Below are 17,734 nucleotides of genomic sequence, written 5' to 3'. Positions count from 1 at the left end.
CTAATGTAACAGAAATGATTATGAAATATTTTTGTATTGTTTACATCTTTTGGTAAATTAATAATACAACTTGGAAATAAAAAAGGACACGTGTAACAAGCCGCAGACGCAGCGTATCAAACAAAACCACCCGCGTCATGTTTTCATTTCTGTAGTGGGAGGTTACAAAATAAAAATCACAAGCATTTTACGTTCCTCATGATCCTACATACCGTACTGGGACACACGTTCCAGTTTTCGTCCAAACTCACAGAAACGTCAACATTTGTATTTTGTTACGTAAACAGCTAATTACACCACTCATATTTAACCAAAACATTTCCCAAAATCGATACAGATTTATATTCGCAAAATAATGGCAAACAAGGACCGAAACAAAACGATTTTGCTGGAATTGGGGAAACTGCCAGAAAACAATCAATGCGCAGACTGTGGCGCGCCGGGTGAGTGACAATGTAGTTCCATTTAAATCCTAGTCAATTCAAGATATGAGTTAGGGATGAAGTTGCCAATGAGTGTACTATTTGTTCACATTAAATAAATCAGCCCATGTTCTGACTTGTATGTGTGTGGAGTGTTAAATAGTCATGTGTAGGGTAAATGCTTTTGTGTGTGTCATGTAGACATTGCTTTCTCACTACTCGACAAGGCTTGCCCGCTCATTAGGCGACCGCCTACGGCGGCAGATTGAAGAGGGTGTCATTTCCTGAGTTAAACTGACCAAGACGCATCTCCAACAACACATACAAACGCACGTAATACTTCCCCAAAACAATGTAAATTTCTCTCAACCAGAGTCATATGGGATTTTTAGGTGAGCGCTGATGCCGCTCTGTGATAAGCAGGGGCGCAAAAATATTTATCTTGTCCATTCCCAGCGCGCCTTTCTGGGGTGCTGTTGGAGAGACGCATCGCTGCCATAGTCCACCAACTTTCCGTCCAAAAAAACGATCTAACATAAATCATGTAGCAGATACAGTAGCCAATATGGTAGAATGGTATGTGGCCTTTTCTGTAGCCCACAGGCTGGAGATAAAAGGTATGACAATGTAGTGAGACATCATGCAGGTTTCTCCGATAAATTGCCTAACTAAATGACGCCCAATCAAATAAAAAAAATGTGCTGACATGTTAACCAACATATTGGTGTGCGTTCGTAAATTCACTCTGGCGATCTACTCCATTTCAGAGCATTCTCGTCTGTGTGCCAGAGCGCAGAGTAACATGAATTTACCAACGCGCAACTGTTACGGGAATTAAGTTATCAATTTAAACCGAACTTCAATTTAACTACTCAGTTTGTATACCAGAAGGTGTAAGGATCCGGCTGAAAGTAACAGACTGAGACCCAGCCTACAATAATCAGGATGTTTATTTACGAGATACACACATCCTTTTAGATGCACACAGCCTTTTATATTACACATTTCGTCATACAAATGAACTTACATCAGTAGAGAACTCCACCCCGCTTTAGGCGGCTGTATTTTTCCACAGTACCCAGACCACCTGTCTCCTTATCTTTTGCCAGCCTAGCCGTTTTCGGGCCGTTGTTCCCCTCCCTAACTTAGGGAGGCTCATTTTCCAGTTCCTTTCACAAGGTTGTCCTATCAACTATGCCCTGCTCATTTTGAAATAGTAACAGTGTCTTCGTCTTAAAACAGTCTACTCACACACAGTATTGGATTATAGTTTTTAACACATTAATAATACTTATAATTCTAATACATTTCACAAAGTTATAGGGTTTCAGAGTGGAATACTTTAGTCAAAACCTCAGACATATAAATCCTTTTATCAGCAACACACGTTGAATATGACAGGTGTCAGTAAACATCAGCAAAAACAAGTTATTAAGTTGTTGCCAGCAGCACAGTTAGTCACCAACGCTCTTGATAACATGAAAACAGCCTTACAATTGCCAGAGTGAGGTGTTTTCTCATTTGTCTGGAAGTGGCTAGCTAACCAAGTTAGCTTGAGTTGTGAGGTCAGAACGCTCGGATCAACCCTACTCCTCGGCCAGTGCACTCCGGGAGCGAAACGCTCTGAATTTATGAACAGACAATCTGACAATGCTTTGAATTTACGAACGCCCAGAGTGCACTCTGGCACTCCAGAGTGAATTTACGAACACACCCACAGAGCGCACTCAGGCACTCCAAAGTTAATTTATGGACACACTGTTGTAATGTGCGTACACATTCGAGCGTCTCTCAGCCTATGTTATGCAAATTAGTTTCTGTATGTGATGATGACGCTGGGGCATGCTGAGGGAGAGTTTTTCGAGAGGCGCTTGTGTGTTTCCGGTTAGTGCTGGGGTGCACTGTTCATCCAAATAAATGACAACTTGATTATTTTATGGGAAATAATCGTCCTAGAATGTTTATGTTAGTCAACAAACTACATGTGAGTTTCGGTGGCCTTACAGGCTCATTACAATATCCTAAAAACAGGACAGGTCAAAGTAAAATGGACAATATGGAATGGATAATCAGGCTACAACTGCTATCCAGGAGTTTCACCATAGGGGCTAAATTGTCATGATCAGTGGTTTCAAGTTTGTTTTTGATTAAATACTTCTGCATTTCCTGCTGTGTAAACCAGTGGAGGCTGCTGAGGGGAGGACCGCTCACAATAATGGCTGGAATGGAGCAAATGGAATGGCATCAAACACAAGGAACCATGTGTTTGTTGTATTTGATACCATTCCACCTATTTCGCTCCAACCGTTACCACGAACCCATCCTCCCCAATTAAGGTGCCACCAACCTCCTGTGGTGTAAACACATTGCAAATAGGCTCAGGATAACTCCTGATAAAGTTAGGTAGCTGATATTTAGAGCTTAAATAGCCAAATTGTTTAGTCACAGGAATCAGGACTAATAAAGCAAATGCAACAGCCTGTTTTACAAACGGTGGGCCTAACACATGGATGGGCATTCATAAAATGACTTTGCAGGTGGACAGGGAAGGCAACACCCCAGTAAGCACGGACCAGCAGTTGTTTTTTTGGTGCAGTCCAGCCCGGCCTTGATTTCCACGGACGTTGGTTTTTGATCCGGCCTGGATAAGCGTTGATTTGGCCCAAACATAGACATCTATAAATGATGTCTTTTCAAAATGAACCTGATTTCAAACACCTGGAAAATACGTGTTTTCAACATCCGGGAAAATACATATTTTTAACTTTCATTCAGAACCAAAAATGAACCTGATTTCAACGTCTGGAAAATACATCTTTTCAACGTCAGTTTGCTTACTGGTACTATTTCTAGTTTTGCAGGGGCAGCAATATTTTTGTCTTGCCTAGGGTGACAGAATAGCCAGGACCGGCCTGGTCACCATTGACTATTTTGATAGATATCAGTGATTTTCAGTGCTAAGTGACACCACACAGAGATGGTCATTCATTCTTTGATGTCTGTTTTTCCATGAGTTTTGAGTGATCTTGAGAGTCTTGTCTCTTTCTGGTGATCCTCCCGTCCTCTGCATACACTGTATAGATCCTGACTGGGCGTCCTATAAGCTGGGTGTGTTTGTGTGTCTGAACTGCTCTGGAGTGCACCGCAACCTGTCCAACATCAGCCGCGTCAAATCCATACGGCTCGACTTCTGGGATGACGAGCTAGTGAAGGTACTGAATGGATCTCTTACAGCAGTGGTCAACACCAACCCTGGTTCTGGAGATCTACAGGGTGTTCAGGTGTCTCGTTCCAGCCCAACACTAACCAGATCAATCCATCAACAAATGATCATTAACTTTGTGCTGGGGTGGAATAAAAGCCTTCACAACCAGTATCTCTTCAAGACCAGGTTTTGTGACCACTACATGACAATTTCACTCCTGGTTCTCATCTTGGAGGACCACTTTGGATACTGGTTTGGTTTGCAAGCTTAATCAATACAATGTATTTATGTCCTCTGTCAATTTCCTTCTTTTGGGGTGTTTGTTTGTGAACGAAGTTCATGAAAACCAATGGAAATGCCACAGGCAGAGCCGTCTATGAGAAAGCAGTCCCAGCATTCTACTACCGGCCCCAGCAAGAAGACTGTGCGTAAGTGTTGGCATCCCAGGTCATTTCACTACTTCACTGACAAGTGCTCTTGGCACCAGGCATTCGTTTTTGTACAAACGAATGGCAGCATTTAGGGAAGTTGAAGGATGCTGACTGTGCGCACCAATGTAGGAAGGGGAAGGAAAGGATTGTATTGTTAAAGAAAATAAAGAAGTGGAACTTCTGACAATGGAATTATAAATCATTTAACCAGTCAGTCAATTGTTGTCTCTCCCTCCCAATGAAACATTATTTGTCTTTTGAATGTTTAAGAAAAATAAATGCAATGGACAATACTTAGGGTTTCTATTTACCCTGTCTAAAACAATGCAGGACAAACTGTGGACTCAAAAAAATCTGTTAAGCCTGTGAAACTAGAACATCTCATCCTTTTTACCCCCAGCGTCTTAAGGGAGCAGTGGATAAGAGCAAAATATGAGAGGATGGAATTTACCGGCGAGACAAAGTATCCTCCACTGGCCTACACCACAGGTGAACTGGCTTTACTGCTTGTCTGTGGACGTTCAAATGACATGTTATAACACATAGAACCTCAGTTCTTCTATATTTCTGTATTATTTTAATTGTGGTCTTCTGTAGCTCAGTTGGTAGAGCATGGCCAGGATAGTAGGTTTGATTCCCAGGGCCACCTATACATGACAAATGTATGCACACATGACTGTAGGTCACTTTGGATAAAAGCGTTTGCTAAATGACATACATTGAAATGGAAATATTGTCCACAGTGAGGCATTTTGCAGGATCAATGTAGTTTATTCATCGTACACAGACAAGAAAAACCTATTCTTGTCACACTGACACTTCTGTAGACCTACAGCAGAGCATCGTTCACTTGAGTGAAACCACACACAGAGACATGAGAGGCATACCCACATGTATTGATGAGTTACGGAAATGTAAGAGTACACTTCTTTGGGTCCATTCCAGGTTTCTATGAAGGGATGCTGTGGAAGAAGGGGAAGGAGAAGGGACAGTTTCAGAGAAGGAAGTTTGTTCTATCTGAGAAGGAATTCACCCTGGCTTACTACAACAAGGAGGATGTAAGTGTGAGGTCATTGACATGCTGGGTAGCTTTGCTGCACGGCCAAGTTTCTAAACTGCTTATGGTCACATACTTAGAAAGTGTGACTACTGAAAGGTGAAAAGAGTTCAGTGCCATAGCTCTGCTAATATTTACAGGGGTTCACTTGTGAATAATCTTAACATCATTTGACTGACATATGTTCAGTTCTCTCTCAAGTCAGGCTTACAAATAGTTAAGCCACATTGTTGAGTTTTCACTGGGCTTGCATTGTACGCATCATCACTCTGCGCCCTCAGCCGTGCAAAGGGCCCAAAGCGCTCATCTCCATCAAGGACGTGAATGTGACCTTTCAACCTGAGAAGATTGGTCACGCCCATGGTCTACAGATTACCTACCAGGAAGACAGCCACACCAGAAGTCTTTTTGTCTACCACGAAAGTGGAGAGGTGGGCATTTCTCTCTGTATTTCTCTCTTTATTATAGAGTAGCTTTTGTATAGTCTGGTGATCAAAGATCTGTCACTGTGTGTTTTATACAACTCCTTTGCCATATGTTTGTTATGAAAGTGAAAACTACAGAGGAGTTTGATAAATCACAAACTGATCTCCTGGTACTACCAGGTGAGATTAGAGAAAGACGTTTGCCATCACATGGTCTCATCCAATACATGAGGAAGTGGATAAGTGAGCAAGAAGCCATGCTAAAATATTTACAACTTTGCAAAACAAGCTTTCGTTAGGGTTTTTGTCTAAGATCTTTGTTGATCTGCTTGTATTCACAGTTGGTTGGAGATAGTTTTTATGGCGTCCTCCTGTAGCAGATTATGCTGTATATCAGTGTGTAAAGCTTACTAGTCTTCCCTGCTCAGGAGATTGTCAACTGGTTCAATGCCATTCGAGCTGCTCGCTATGCCTACCTGAAAACAGCATACCCCACAGGAAGTGATAAAGAGGTAAGTGTTTGTTAGACTATATTTCAGTAAAGTTCTCTCTGGTATATGCCCTTCTTTTCAACCATGTTTGTACCGGCACAGTATCTCTATTTATGTAAGGGGTGCGTACTGGCGGCAGAGAAGTCAGGCGCAGGAGAGCAAAAACTGATTTACAACGGCGCAGTTTAATAAATAAAACCAACGTTAACAGTACAATAAATCAATGGGTAAAACCTGTCACACACCAGCATAACGTGCACAAGCATTACAATAAACAATTCCGGACAAGGATATGGGGAGAACAGAGGGTTAAATACACAACATGTAATGATGGAATTGAAACCAGGTGTGTGGGAAGACGAGACAAAACAAATGGGAAAATGAAAGGTGGATCGGCGATTGCTAGAAGGCCGGTGACGTCGAACGCCGCCCGAACAAGGAGAGGGACCAACTTCGGCGGAAGTCGTGACAATTTCCATCAAATCAGAGGCTACCAATGTCTCCCCCACATGAATTTGGTATTTTTATTGTCCCCTGTAGACCATTCACTTTAGGGTGTAAACGTACTATAAATCCCTGTATTATACTTATGATAAAATGTCTATTATATTCTACTGAGCCATTTACTATGTTGTTATTCTTAGATTTTCTTATTTCTTAACTTGCAAGTAAGCATTTCATTGGACGGTGTATACCATGTGTATCCTGTACATACAACTAATAAAACGTGAAACTATAGTGTTGTTATGCCATGTGAAGACAGACTTCTATGAATCAATGCATTAGAGGAAGTTCAACACGTTTCAGCTTTGAGAGGGTGTCACAAGATAGTATTTCCAGTAACTATTGGCCTGGTTTTATGTTGCAGAATGCCAGTACATTTAGATATAAATATTTCCTAAAGAACAGACAGTGGTTCCTAGTGCCTAAGGATATATTCAGCAACCGTAGCAATAACTACTGTTGCAATTAGCAATAAATGAATTGATGCTTATAAATGCTTCTTCTTTATTCCTCTTCATTATGTGTATTCTGACAGTTGAGGACTAGAATTACCAGAAACTACCTCAAAGAAGGATACATGGAGAAGACCGGTCCTATGGTAGGTAGTTACTTTGTGATTATCATACTAAATAATGACATTAGATAGAAGAAACGTAAAGTGACCTGGTTGTTACAATGTAATCGCATTATGAACACGGTGACATTAAAGTGTATCTGTTGGGAAGCAAAAGGAGACGTTCAAAAAGAGATGGTTCATCTTGGACTCCCAAGACAGGAAGCTCCTTTACTTCAAAAGCCAGCTGGTAAGAAAGGAATCCACCTCCTCATCATCTCAAAAGGGTGTGTGTGTCACTCGAATCCTAATCTCTACACTATCAACGTGTGTGTGTCTGTTTACTACAGGATGCTGAGGAGCTGGGAGTTGTGTTCATCGGCACAGAGACCAATGGTTACTCAGTGAGTGAGTGCATTCCCAAAAGGACCAGAGGCAACAGGTGGAGGTGTGGAGTCACAGTGGAGACGCCGGACCGCCAGTTTGTCTTCATGTGTGAGCAGGAGAGGGAGCAGAGAGAGTGGGTGGAGGCCCTCAGACAGGTCATCTCTAAACCCATGCAGCCCCAGGACTACACCAGTAAGAGCCGTGTCACCAGTATTCACACCACAGGAGACTCCTGAGGGGAGGACGGCTCATAATAATGGGCAGAACGGAGCGGATGGAATGGCATCAAACACATGGAAACCATGTGTTTGATGTATTTGATACCATGCCACTGATTCCGCTCCAGCCTATACCACGAGCCTGTCCTCCCAAATTAAGGAGCCACCAACCCCCTGTCTCACACACACACACTATGCACGTACTGTACATAGTATATATTCATACACCATATGGTGAATAAACTAATGTACGCTTTTCTGGCTTGTCTTGTTTCAGCTGAAGCCAACATCCGAGGGAAGAGTTGACTTTCGAGAGAGAGCTGACTTCCAAGAGAGAGATTCCACCATCATTGGCTGCAAAACCCACTCTGAAGACTATCATCTAAACTGAACAAAAATATAAACACAATATGCAACAATTTCAAAGATTTTACTGAGTTACAGTTTATATAAGGAAATCAGTCTGTTGAAATAAATTAATTCAGACCTAATCTATGGATTTCACGACTGGGAATACAAATATGCATCTATTGGTCACAGATACAGAAAACCAGTCAGTATCTGGTGTGACCACCATTTGCCTGATGCAGCGTGACACATCCCCTTCACAAGTTGATCAGGCTGTTGATTTTGGCATGTGGAATGTTGTCCCACTGCTTTTCAATAGCTGTGCGAAGTTGCTGGATACTGGCGGGCACTGGAACATGCTGTCGATCTAGAGAAATCCCAAACATGCTCAATTAGTGACTTGGCTGGTGAGTATGCAGGCCATGGAAGAACTGGGATTTTTTTGGATTCCAGGAATTGTGTACATATCCTTGCAACATGAGGCCGTCCATTATCATGCTGAAACTTAAGGTGATGGCGGCGGATGAATGGCACGACAATGGGCCACAGGATCTCGTCACGGAGTCTCTATGCAGTCAAATTGCCATCGATAAAATGCAATTGTGTTCATTGTCCATAGCTTATGCCAGCCCAAATCATAACCACACCGCCACCATGGGGCACTCTATTCACAACGTTGACATCAGCAGTCCGCTGATACCATACATGCTGTCTGCCATCTGCTCTGTACAGTTGAAACCGGGATTCATCCATGAAGAGCACACTTTTCCAGTGGCCATCGAAGGTGAGAATTTTCCCACTGAAGTCGGTTACGAACGCCCAACTGCAGTCAGGTCAAGACCCTGGTGAGGACAACGTGCACGCGGATGAGCTTCCCTGAGACAGTTTCTGACAGTTTGTGCCGAAATTCTTCGGTTTTGCAAACCCACAGTTTCATCACCTGTCCGGGTGGTTGGCCTCAGATGATCCCACAGATGAGGCCGGTCGGATGTATTGCCAAATTCTATAAAATGACGTTGAAGGCGGCTTATGGTAGAGAAAGTAACATTCAATTCTCTGGCAACAGCTCTGGTGCTCATTCCTGCAATCAGCATGCCAATTGCACGCTCCCTCAAAACTTGAGACATCTGAAATTCTCATCAACAGGGATGTAAACAACTTTGTGCACAAAATTTGAGAGAAATATGTGTTTTGTGCATCTGGGAAGTTTCTGGGATCTTTTATTTCAGCTCATGGGACCAACACTTTACATGTTGTGTTTCTATTTTTGTTCAGTATATAAAGAGAACTTCCAGTATCACTGCATTGAATGTATCCCCTTTACTGACAGCAGGACTCTAAATATATTACTTCTTGGAGGACAATGTCTAGGACTGTGGGTTGTTTATGTACAATGCAGATACATGGTTCTACTGGAATTGTTGAAAAACGAACTGGGGCAGTACTGTCTCACCACAAATGATGGACAAACACTAGATGCCTTGCTCGGCATGGAAGGTAAAATTGTTATTCTCAAACCGTACGTATTAAAATGGCAGAGCTGGGTGTTCCGTGTGCACTTGTTTTATGTGTGAAGCCAGGTAAATTCTGTTGCTATGAGAAAGTAAATGTGAGTGTGCGTACATGTTATACAATTAATATAAACTGGGATAATATCTAATACCAACTGTGATTACTAATATAAACTGTGATAATATATAATAACAACTGTATGTATTAGAAGGGTATGTTTTTAGTCCTTTTCTTTAACAAAGGGTATGCCATACCCTCACATACTTCCTCAATTCGAGCCCTCAGCGTCTTTCTGAGTTGAGAGCAATTGAATCCCTGCCTCCTCTATCATTTCACAATACAATCAAATCAAGCCACTGCATTTGGATTCCAAGCCAATGTCACCACATGAGCGCTAGGGGGTAGCAGATGCGTTGTCTATTATGTTTCGACAGCGTTTGTCTGCTACTACTTGCCGTAGTTGCCGGGTATTAGAGGTCAGCGGGAGGAGGTGTGCGTCTGAAATATTTCGTGCAAAATGTCATGAAAGTACTGAAAATAAAGGAATATAGCGTTTTAAACAATTATGTCATTTACAAGAATGTGTATCGCTGTTGAGCGTGGAACTTCAATTGTACAAGAAGCGAGAGAAAAGATAACGAATTAACGGAGAAATTCCTCCGTCCGTTTTGTCCTACAAAGAAAGAGGCGCCGATCACAGTTTGACAGCGTAGTCTAAACTGCGCAGGCCTGGCATTAGATAAACTGCCGTGGGGCGGCATCTGAAAGAATAAATGATATTTATGAAAGAACAAAGACTTTATTGATTTGTGAATAAAAAAACAGTTGCAAATATGAGGAAGGACGTGAGGATATTACTCGTTGGGGAACGTAAGTGGCTGATTCATTAAATATAACTGGCGCTTGATGCCTACACAGTAATTAGCTAGCATGCTAGCTTAACTCCGCGAATACATTCAATGAATCAAAATACACTGTATATACGAATGTTCAACTAGGTTGTGTTTTGTACTTGAATGACCGCACAACGAAGAATACCATTGCATCGAACTGATTCAATGTGACATTGTGAAGACGTTTAGCCAACAAAATACCTCGCTAACTAGCAAATGCCGCAGTCAAATTTGAATGGCTAGTTAATAAAGACTGTTGGTTTGTTCACTTAGTGATACGCACACAGTAGCTGTAGTTATTTAAAGTATGTTTGGTGTAACTTGTAGCCACAGTATTTAACTAGCTAGCTAGTAATGTAGGTTTGGATCGTATCAATAGAACACTCACTCAACCTTGCATGCGCTTTGCATTATCGATCTGTCCTCATGCACACTGTGCCAGCTTGACATTCAATTCCACGGAACCAGTAGAAATCAGGTTCTGCTCAGTTCTGTGTATTTTAGCCATTTGGACACTTTGCAGCTTTTTTCCTCCACAATACACTTCTCCCAAATCCCCATAGCCACATCTAGTGCACTTTGCAAATGTACATTCATCTGCTCCCGTATCCACAATGCATCAATCTTTAAGCTATGCCATTTACATTTATTTTGAGAGCGACTATTGTCAATGATCACATTTTGTGGTAACGTGGGTAGGATGTGATAGAACTGAGACCTTTAAAGGAACTTGTGACAACACGCTGGTTGTCCTCCTTTCTGCCCTGTGTTCTTCTCACATCTGTTTATCAGATGCAACTAGCTGGCTGACCTACATTGACACATTCTCATAGACACATTCTCTTTGGCGTTGCTGACAGGTCCCTTGAGAGGGCAGCCAAAACCGTACGTGTGTATGCTAACGTTGGTGATATCACTCAGCAACCAAGGATGCATTTACACAGACAGCCCACTACTGATCTTTTCCCAATTATTGGAAAAGGAGCTGATCTGATTGGTCAAAAGACCAAGTAGTAGTGTAGAAGGATCAGAATTGGGCAGCCAGACTGTAAACACAGGTCAAGTGTCCTTGTCCAAGTCCTTTCCATGCACCTGCAGAGGCTGGCCCCTGTTCTTGAACTTGATGAACTGTCCTTCCGCCCTTGAAGCAGGAGCCCATTCACTGATCTGACTCAACATAATATGGGTGAAAGCTACTGCAGGCTAATTGAACCCGGCTTGATAAAACCCCTCCATTGGTGTTAGATCAATGGTTATGGTAGGAAAAAAGGATGCATGTTAAAACGTATCAGAACTGCAACTCTCTGTGCGGTATCTGCAGCCCTCTGTCCCCTGGCTGTGCACTACGGTGCTGGATTCAATCAAGTCATGGAATTTAATAAGACACTCCAACACTGAACTAGTCCCTGTTCATGCTTGCCAGCTGCTCTTATCTTCACACTTCAGTCACTCAACACATCAGTCTAACAGTCTGTAATGTATGCAGATCTGTAGCCGACACAATCCCAATTGCACTCTACACCGCCCTCACCCACCTTAATAAGAGGAATACCTATGTGAGAATGCTTTTCATTGACTACAGCTCAGCGTTCAACACCTTTGTCCCCTCCAAACTCATCACCAAGCTTAGGACTGAACACTTCCCTCTGCAACTGGATCCTGGACTTCCTGACAGGCCGCCCCCAGGTGATGATAGGCAACATCACCTCCGCCACGCTGACCCTCAATTCGGGTCCCCACAGGGGGTGTGTGTGCTTAGTTCCCTCCTGTACGCCGCGCATGACTCCACCACCATCATGTTTGCTGACGATACGACGGTGGTAGGCCTGATCACCAGCGACGATAAGTCAGCCTACAGGGAGGAGGTCAGTGACCTGGCAGTGTGGTGCTGGGACAACAACCTCTCCCTCTACGTCAGTAAGACCAAGGAGCTGATCGTGGACTACAGGAAATGGGGGAGGGGGCGAGCACTCCCCCATCCACATCCCTGGGGCTGCAGTGGAGCTGGTCGCTAGCGTCAAGTTCTTCGGTGTCCAAATCACTCAGGACTTAAAATGGCTGACACACACGTGCACTGTCGTGAAGAAGACGCGACTTCTTCCCCCCTCAGGAGGCTGAAAAGGTTTTGCATTGGCCTTCAAAGCCTCAAAGTTCTACAGCTGCATCATTGAGAGCATCTTGATTGGCTGCATCACTGCTTGGTATGGCAACAGTACCGCCCTCGATTGCATGGCGCTATAGAGGGTGGTGCGGACAGCCCAGTACATCACTGGGGCCGAGCTCCCTGTCATTCAGGACTTCTATATCAGGCTGTGTCAAAGGAAGGCCTGGAAAGTTGTTGAAGACTCCAGCCATCCAAGCCATAGACTGTTCTCTCTACTTCCGCACGGCAAGCGGTACCGGTGCATCAAGTCTGACACCAACAGGCTCCTGAGCTTCTTCCCTAAGCCATTAGACTGCTAAATAGATAACAAAATGGCCTCATGGACTATCGGAGTTGACTCTGTCTCTATGTGCTCTCACAGGACTCTACACACACACACACACACACACACACACACACACACACACACACACACACACACACACAAAAGCTTAATTTGCTCACACACACAAAAGCTTAATTTGCTCACACACACACACAGCATGCACACACATTTATACTGACTCTACGCACTCACATTCATCATATATGCTACTCTTTTTATCATATATCCTGATGCTTAGTCACCTTACCCCTATACATATATACCTCTATCAGTATCTCTGCACATTGTAAATATGCTATTGGAACTGACCCTGTATATAGCATACTTACTTCATGTTCTATTTCTCATGTTTGTGCTCTACCTTGTTATTTTTTGTTCCACATTGATATTGATTACTGCATTGTTGGGGTTAGAGCTGGCAAGAACGGCATGGCACTGTACTTGTGCACGTGACATTACCTTGAAACCTGCACATTGTATGGTAGAGAGGTGACACTAAAGCTCAATTGATGATGTCTCCCTGTGTGAGATGATCTCCATCACAGGGAGTATCTCCTCATTGTAGCCTGATTCCAGATCTGTTTGTGCCGTCTCGCCAACTCCTATGGTCATTGTCACTGTCATTGTCACATGACCATAGGAGTTGGCAAGACAGCACAAACAGATCTGGAATCAGGCTATCCTGATTGCAATCACACACTGATGCTTCTGTCTGACTCACACACTTGTCCTCTCGTCTCCACAGCCAAAGTGGGGAAGACGTCTCTGATCATGTCACTGGTCAGCGAGGAGTTCCCTGACGACGTTCCCCTTCGAGCGGAGGAGATCACCATCCCAGCAGACGTAACGCCAGAGAGAGTCCCCACACACATCGTGGACTACTCAGGTAACACCACAGACCATACAGCCTGAACATCCATCAATACTGATTGTCTAATACTGAACACTGTTCAGTGTTACTAGACTGCCCCTACAGACAGACTGTTATTTTTCAGACCTGGGATTCAGTCAGTGCATGTTATGGCTGGAACTGTGTTCTACTGACGGTACAGACGACAGTGGAGTCTGACGGTACTGACGACAGTGGAGTCTGACGGTACTGACGACAGTGGAGTCTGACGGTACTGACGACAGTGGAGTCTGACGGTACTGACGACAGTGGAGTCTGACGGTACTGACGACAGTGGAGTCTGACGGTACTGACGACAGTGGAGTCTGACGGTACTGACGACAGTGGAGTCTGACGGTACTGACGACAGTGGAGTCTGACGGTACTGACGACAGTGGAGTAGGAGATGTGTCAGATTGACAAGACAATATCATACTGTCTTTTGATGTTGTTGTCTTGTGTCTGTAGAAGCAGAACAGTCAGACGAGCAGTTGTATCAAGAAATATCGAAGGTTGGTAGGATACCATTTTAACCCTGTATTATCCCCATAAAGTAAACATCTATCCCCACCAAGGTACAATAACATTGTCTCTTTTTTACAGGCAAATGTTATTTGCATAGTTTACTCAGTCAACAACAAGAAGTCCATTGAGAAGGTCAGTTTATAAACCAAGCATTCTCTCTGACAAAGAATAACTGACATTCAGATGTCTTGATTTAGTAACAGTCCACTGCCTGCCCGTTGTTAACTCTGTTCACCATGTCGGCCATATTGAATTAAAGAGAGCGCCAGGCAGGCCTGTGTTCTGAGTCTTGGCCTTGCAGCTGTAACGGGGTTTGATATGTGTTTTCTCTCTCCCAGGTGACAAGCCATTGGATTCCCCTCATAAACGACAGGACGGACAAGGATAGCAGGTGTGTGTGCATGTGTGTGTGTCTCCCCTTGGTCAGGGACAGTGGAGGTATACAGTCTGCTACTAAATCCCCAGTGGATGTGGAAAAGACTGCTCCAACAGCTAAAGTGCTGGTGTAGTTTTTGACAGCTTTGCCACATTTCACTTAGTAGATTGAAACAGGTGTCAAATCATTTCAATTACATGCCATTCTTTATAAGACCAGCCTGCTATATGGACCAGTTATGTCATAGACAAGGGAAAGTACACTACCGTGTACCTGTTTGTGTAACCTACTCCATATCAATGTGATAATGGAGGAAAGGTTACTGAATGACTAATGGCTATATAATGTAAGACCGTGTGATACGGCCTGCCGAGTGGTGCAGTGGTCTAAGGCACTGCGTCGCTGTGCCACTAGAGATCCGGGTTTGAGTCCAGGCTCTGCCGGTCGCGGCCGGGAGGCCCATGGGGCGGCGCACAATTGGCCCAGCGTCGTCCGGGTTAGGGGAGGGTTTGGCCGGCAAAGATGTCCTTGTCCCATCGCGCTCTAGCGACTCCTGTGACGAGCCGGGCGCAGTGCACGCTGACACGATTGGTGTGACTGGCTTCCGGGTTAAGCGGGCATTGTGTCAAGAAGCAGTTGGTTGGGTTGTGTTTTGGAGGACGCACGGCTCTTTGACCTTGACCTCTTCCGAGTCCGTACGGGAGTTGCAGAGATGAGACAAGACTGTAACTACCAATTGGATACAATGAAATTGGGGAGGAAAAAGGGGTAAAATAAAAAAAGACAGTGTGATATGATGGATCAGTTTTCCATAGGGGAAGCAGGTGGTCATGGACATTGTTGTCACCTGTAAGCTGTAAGTTGAATTGCAGCCCCCTCTGTCTCCTGTCATTGATTTAATGTACCATTATACAGTATGTTGAGAGTCTGTTTCTATAGCGGCAGACAGCCAGACAACATTGATTTAATGTACCATTATACAGTATGTTGAGAGTCTGTTTGTATAGCGGCAGACAGCCAGACAACATTGATTTAATGTACCATTATACAGTATGTTGAGAGTCTGTTTCTATAGCGGCAGACAGCCAGACAACATTGATTTAATGTACCATTATACAGTATGTTGAGAGTCTGTTTCTATAGCGGCAGACAGCCAGACAACATTGATTTAATGTACCATTATACAGTATGTTGAGAGTCTGTTTGTATAGCGGCAGACAGCCAGACAACATTGATTTAATGTACCATTATACAGTATGTTGAGAGTCTGTTTGTATAGCGGCAGACAGCCAGACAACATTGATTTAATGTACCATTATACAGTATGTTGAGAGTCTGTTTGTATAGCGGCAGACAGCCAGACAACATTGATTTAATGTACCATTATACAGTATGTTGAGAGTCTGTTTGTATAGCGGCAGACAGCCAGACAACATTGATTTAATGTACCATTATACAGTATGTTGAGAGTCTGTTTGTATAGCGGCAGACAGCCAGACAACATTGATTTAATGTACCATTATACAGTATGTTGAGAGTCTGTTTCTATAGCGGCAGACAGCCAGACAACATTGATTTAATGTACCATTATACAGTATGTTGAGAGTCTGTTTCTATAGTGGCAGACAGCCAGACAACATTGATTTAATGTACCATTATACAGTATGTTGAGAGTCTGTTTGTATAGCGGCAGACAGCCAGACAACATTGATTTAATGTACCATTATACAGTATGTTGAGAGTCTGTTTGTATAGCGGCAGACAGCCAGACAACATTGATTTAATGTACCATTATACAGTATGTTGAGAGTCTGTTTGTATAGCGGCAGACAGCCAGACAACATTGATTTAATGTACCATTATACAGTATGTTGAGAGTCTGTTTGTATAGCGGCAGACAGCCAGACAACATTGATTTAATGTACCATTATACAGTATGTTGAGAGTCTGTTTGTATAGCGGCAGACAGCCAGACAACATTGATTTAATGTACCATTATACAGTATGTTGAGAGTCTGTTTGTATAGCGGCAGACAGCCAGACAACATTGATTTAATGTACCATTATACAGTATGTTGAGAGTCTGTTTGTATAGCGGCAGACAGCCAGACAACATTGATTTAATGTACCATTATACAGTATGTTGAGAGTCTGTTTCTATAGCGGCAGACAGCCAGACAACATTGATTTAATGTACCATTATACAGTATGTTGAGAGTCTGTTTCTATAGCGGCAGACAGCCAGACAACATTGATTTAATGTACCATTATACAGTATGTTGAGAGTCTGTTTCTATAGTGGCAGACAGCCAGACAACATTGATTTAATGTACCATTATACAGTATGTTGAGAGTCTGTTTCTATAGCGGCAGACAGCCAGACAACATTGATTTAATGTACCATTATACAGTATGTTGAGTCTGTTTCTATAGCGGCAGACAGCCAGACAACATTGATTTAATGTACCATTATACAGTATGTTGAGAGTCTGTTTGTATAGCGGCAGACAGCCAGACAACATTGATTTAATGTACCATTATACAGTATGTTGAGTCTGTTTCTATAGCGGCAGACAGCCAGACAACATTGATTTAATGTACCATTATACAGTATGTTGAGAGTCTGTTTGTATAGCGGCAGACAGCCAGACAACATTGATTTTAGGGTTGTCACAATACCAGAATCGTGATACTCTGAGGTATCGTGGCAAGGAAACAAAACATGAAGTCGACTATATTTCCTGAGGAAAACAGTCCTAATGTTTTTAGCCTCATGTTGTCACCTAGAATCACATGTTTATTTTCCATATAGAACACTATATTTTACATACAGTAGGTTTTAAAGGACCATAGAGTTTATTCTGCTTTGTGTGTTCCGGCAGACAGCCAGATAACGTTGTGTTGGATTGAGCCTGGATTTATTTAATAGGATCCGGTGTCAAGGCTAAATCTGCCTGGATTACTGTTACAGTTTAGTATAACATACTGTAGCTTGAAGGTTTGATCTGT

The 17,734-nt window shown here is 43.1% G+C and overlaps 2 protein-coding genes across 3 annotated transcripts in view; both read left to right on the top strand.

Moving 5' to 3' along the window:
* Positions 1-173: 173 nt before the first annotated feature.
* LOC106606556 (arf-GAP with dual PH domain-containing protein 2) lies at positions 174-9,586 on the top strand. The gene is made up of 11 exons (XM_014202845.3): positions 174-443; positions 3,504-3,634; positions 3,964-4,055; positions 4,459-4,547; positions 5,004-5,116; positions 5,397-5,546; positions 5,969-6,052; positions 7,071-7,133; positions 7,261-7,338; positions 7,439-7,667; positions 7,971-9,586. Exons 1-11 carry the CDS (start codon positions 356-358, stop codon positions 7,997-7,999), a joined length of 1,146 nt encoding a protein of 381 aa, XP_014058320.3. The 5' UTR covers positions 174-355; the 3' UTR covers positions 8,000-9,586.
* LOC106601792 (mitochondrial Rho GTPase 1-A) overlaps positions 8,151-17,734 on the top strand; it is a 43,858-nt gene continuing 34,274 nt past the window's right edge. The window contains exons 1-5 of one of the 2 annotated variants that reach the window (XM_045715590.2): positions 8,151-10,423; positions 13,681-13,821; positions 14,293-14,336; positions 14,428-14,481; positions 14,688-14,740. In XM_045715590.2, the coding sequence (XP_045571546.1) occupies positions 10,387-10,423; positions 13,681-13,821; positions 14,293-14,336; positions 14,428-14,481; positions 14,688-14,740 (329 nt within the window). In that variant the 5' untranslated portion in view covers positions 8,151-10,386. The remainder of the gene's footprint in view (positions 10,424-13,680; positions 13,822-14,292; positions 14,337-14,427; positions 14,482-14,687; positions 14,741-17,734) is intronic. The other variant, XM_045715592.2, reaches the window with a different exon arrangement.

This window comes from Salmo salar, chromosome 03, assembly GCF_965601325.2.
Source record: "Salmo salar chromosome 03, fSalSal1, whole genome shotgun sequence".
Lineage (NCBI taxonomy): Eukaryota > Metazoa > Chordata > Actinopteri > Salmoniformes > Salmonidae > Salmo > Salmo salar.
This window is presented reverse-complemented; position numbering and strand designations above follow the sequence as displayed.

What these genes read in the sequence shown, in the direction of transcription:
- LOC106606556 (XM_014202845.3), top strand. Translation starts at nt 356, where the DNA reads ATGGCAAACAAGGACCGAAACAAAACGATTTTGCTGGAATTGGGGAAA. An exon ending in CGCAGACTGTGGCGCGCCGG is followed by an intron (nt 444 to 3,503) that starts GTGAGTGACAAT and finishes TACACTGTATAG; the next exon opens with ATCCTGACTGGGCGTCCTAT. An exon ending in CCACAGGAAGTGATAAAGAG is followed by an intron (nt 6,053 to 7,070) that starts GTAAGTGTTTGT and finishes GTATTCTGACAG; the next exon opens with TTGAGGACTAGAATTACCAG.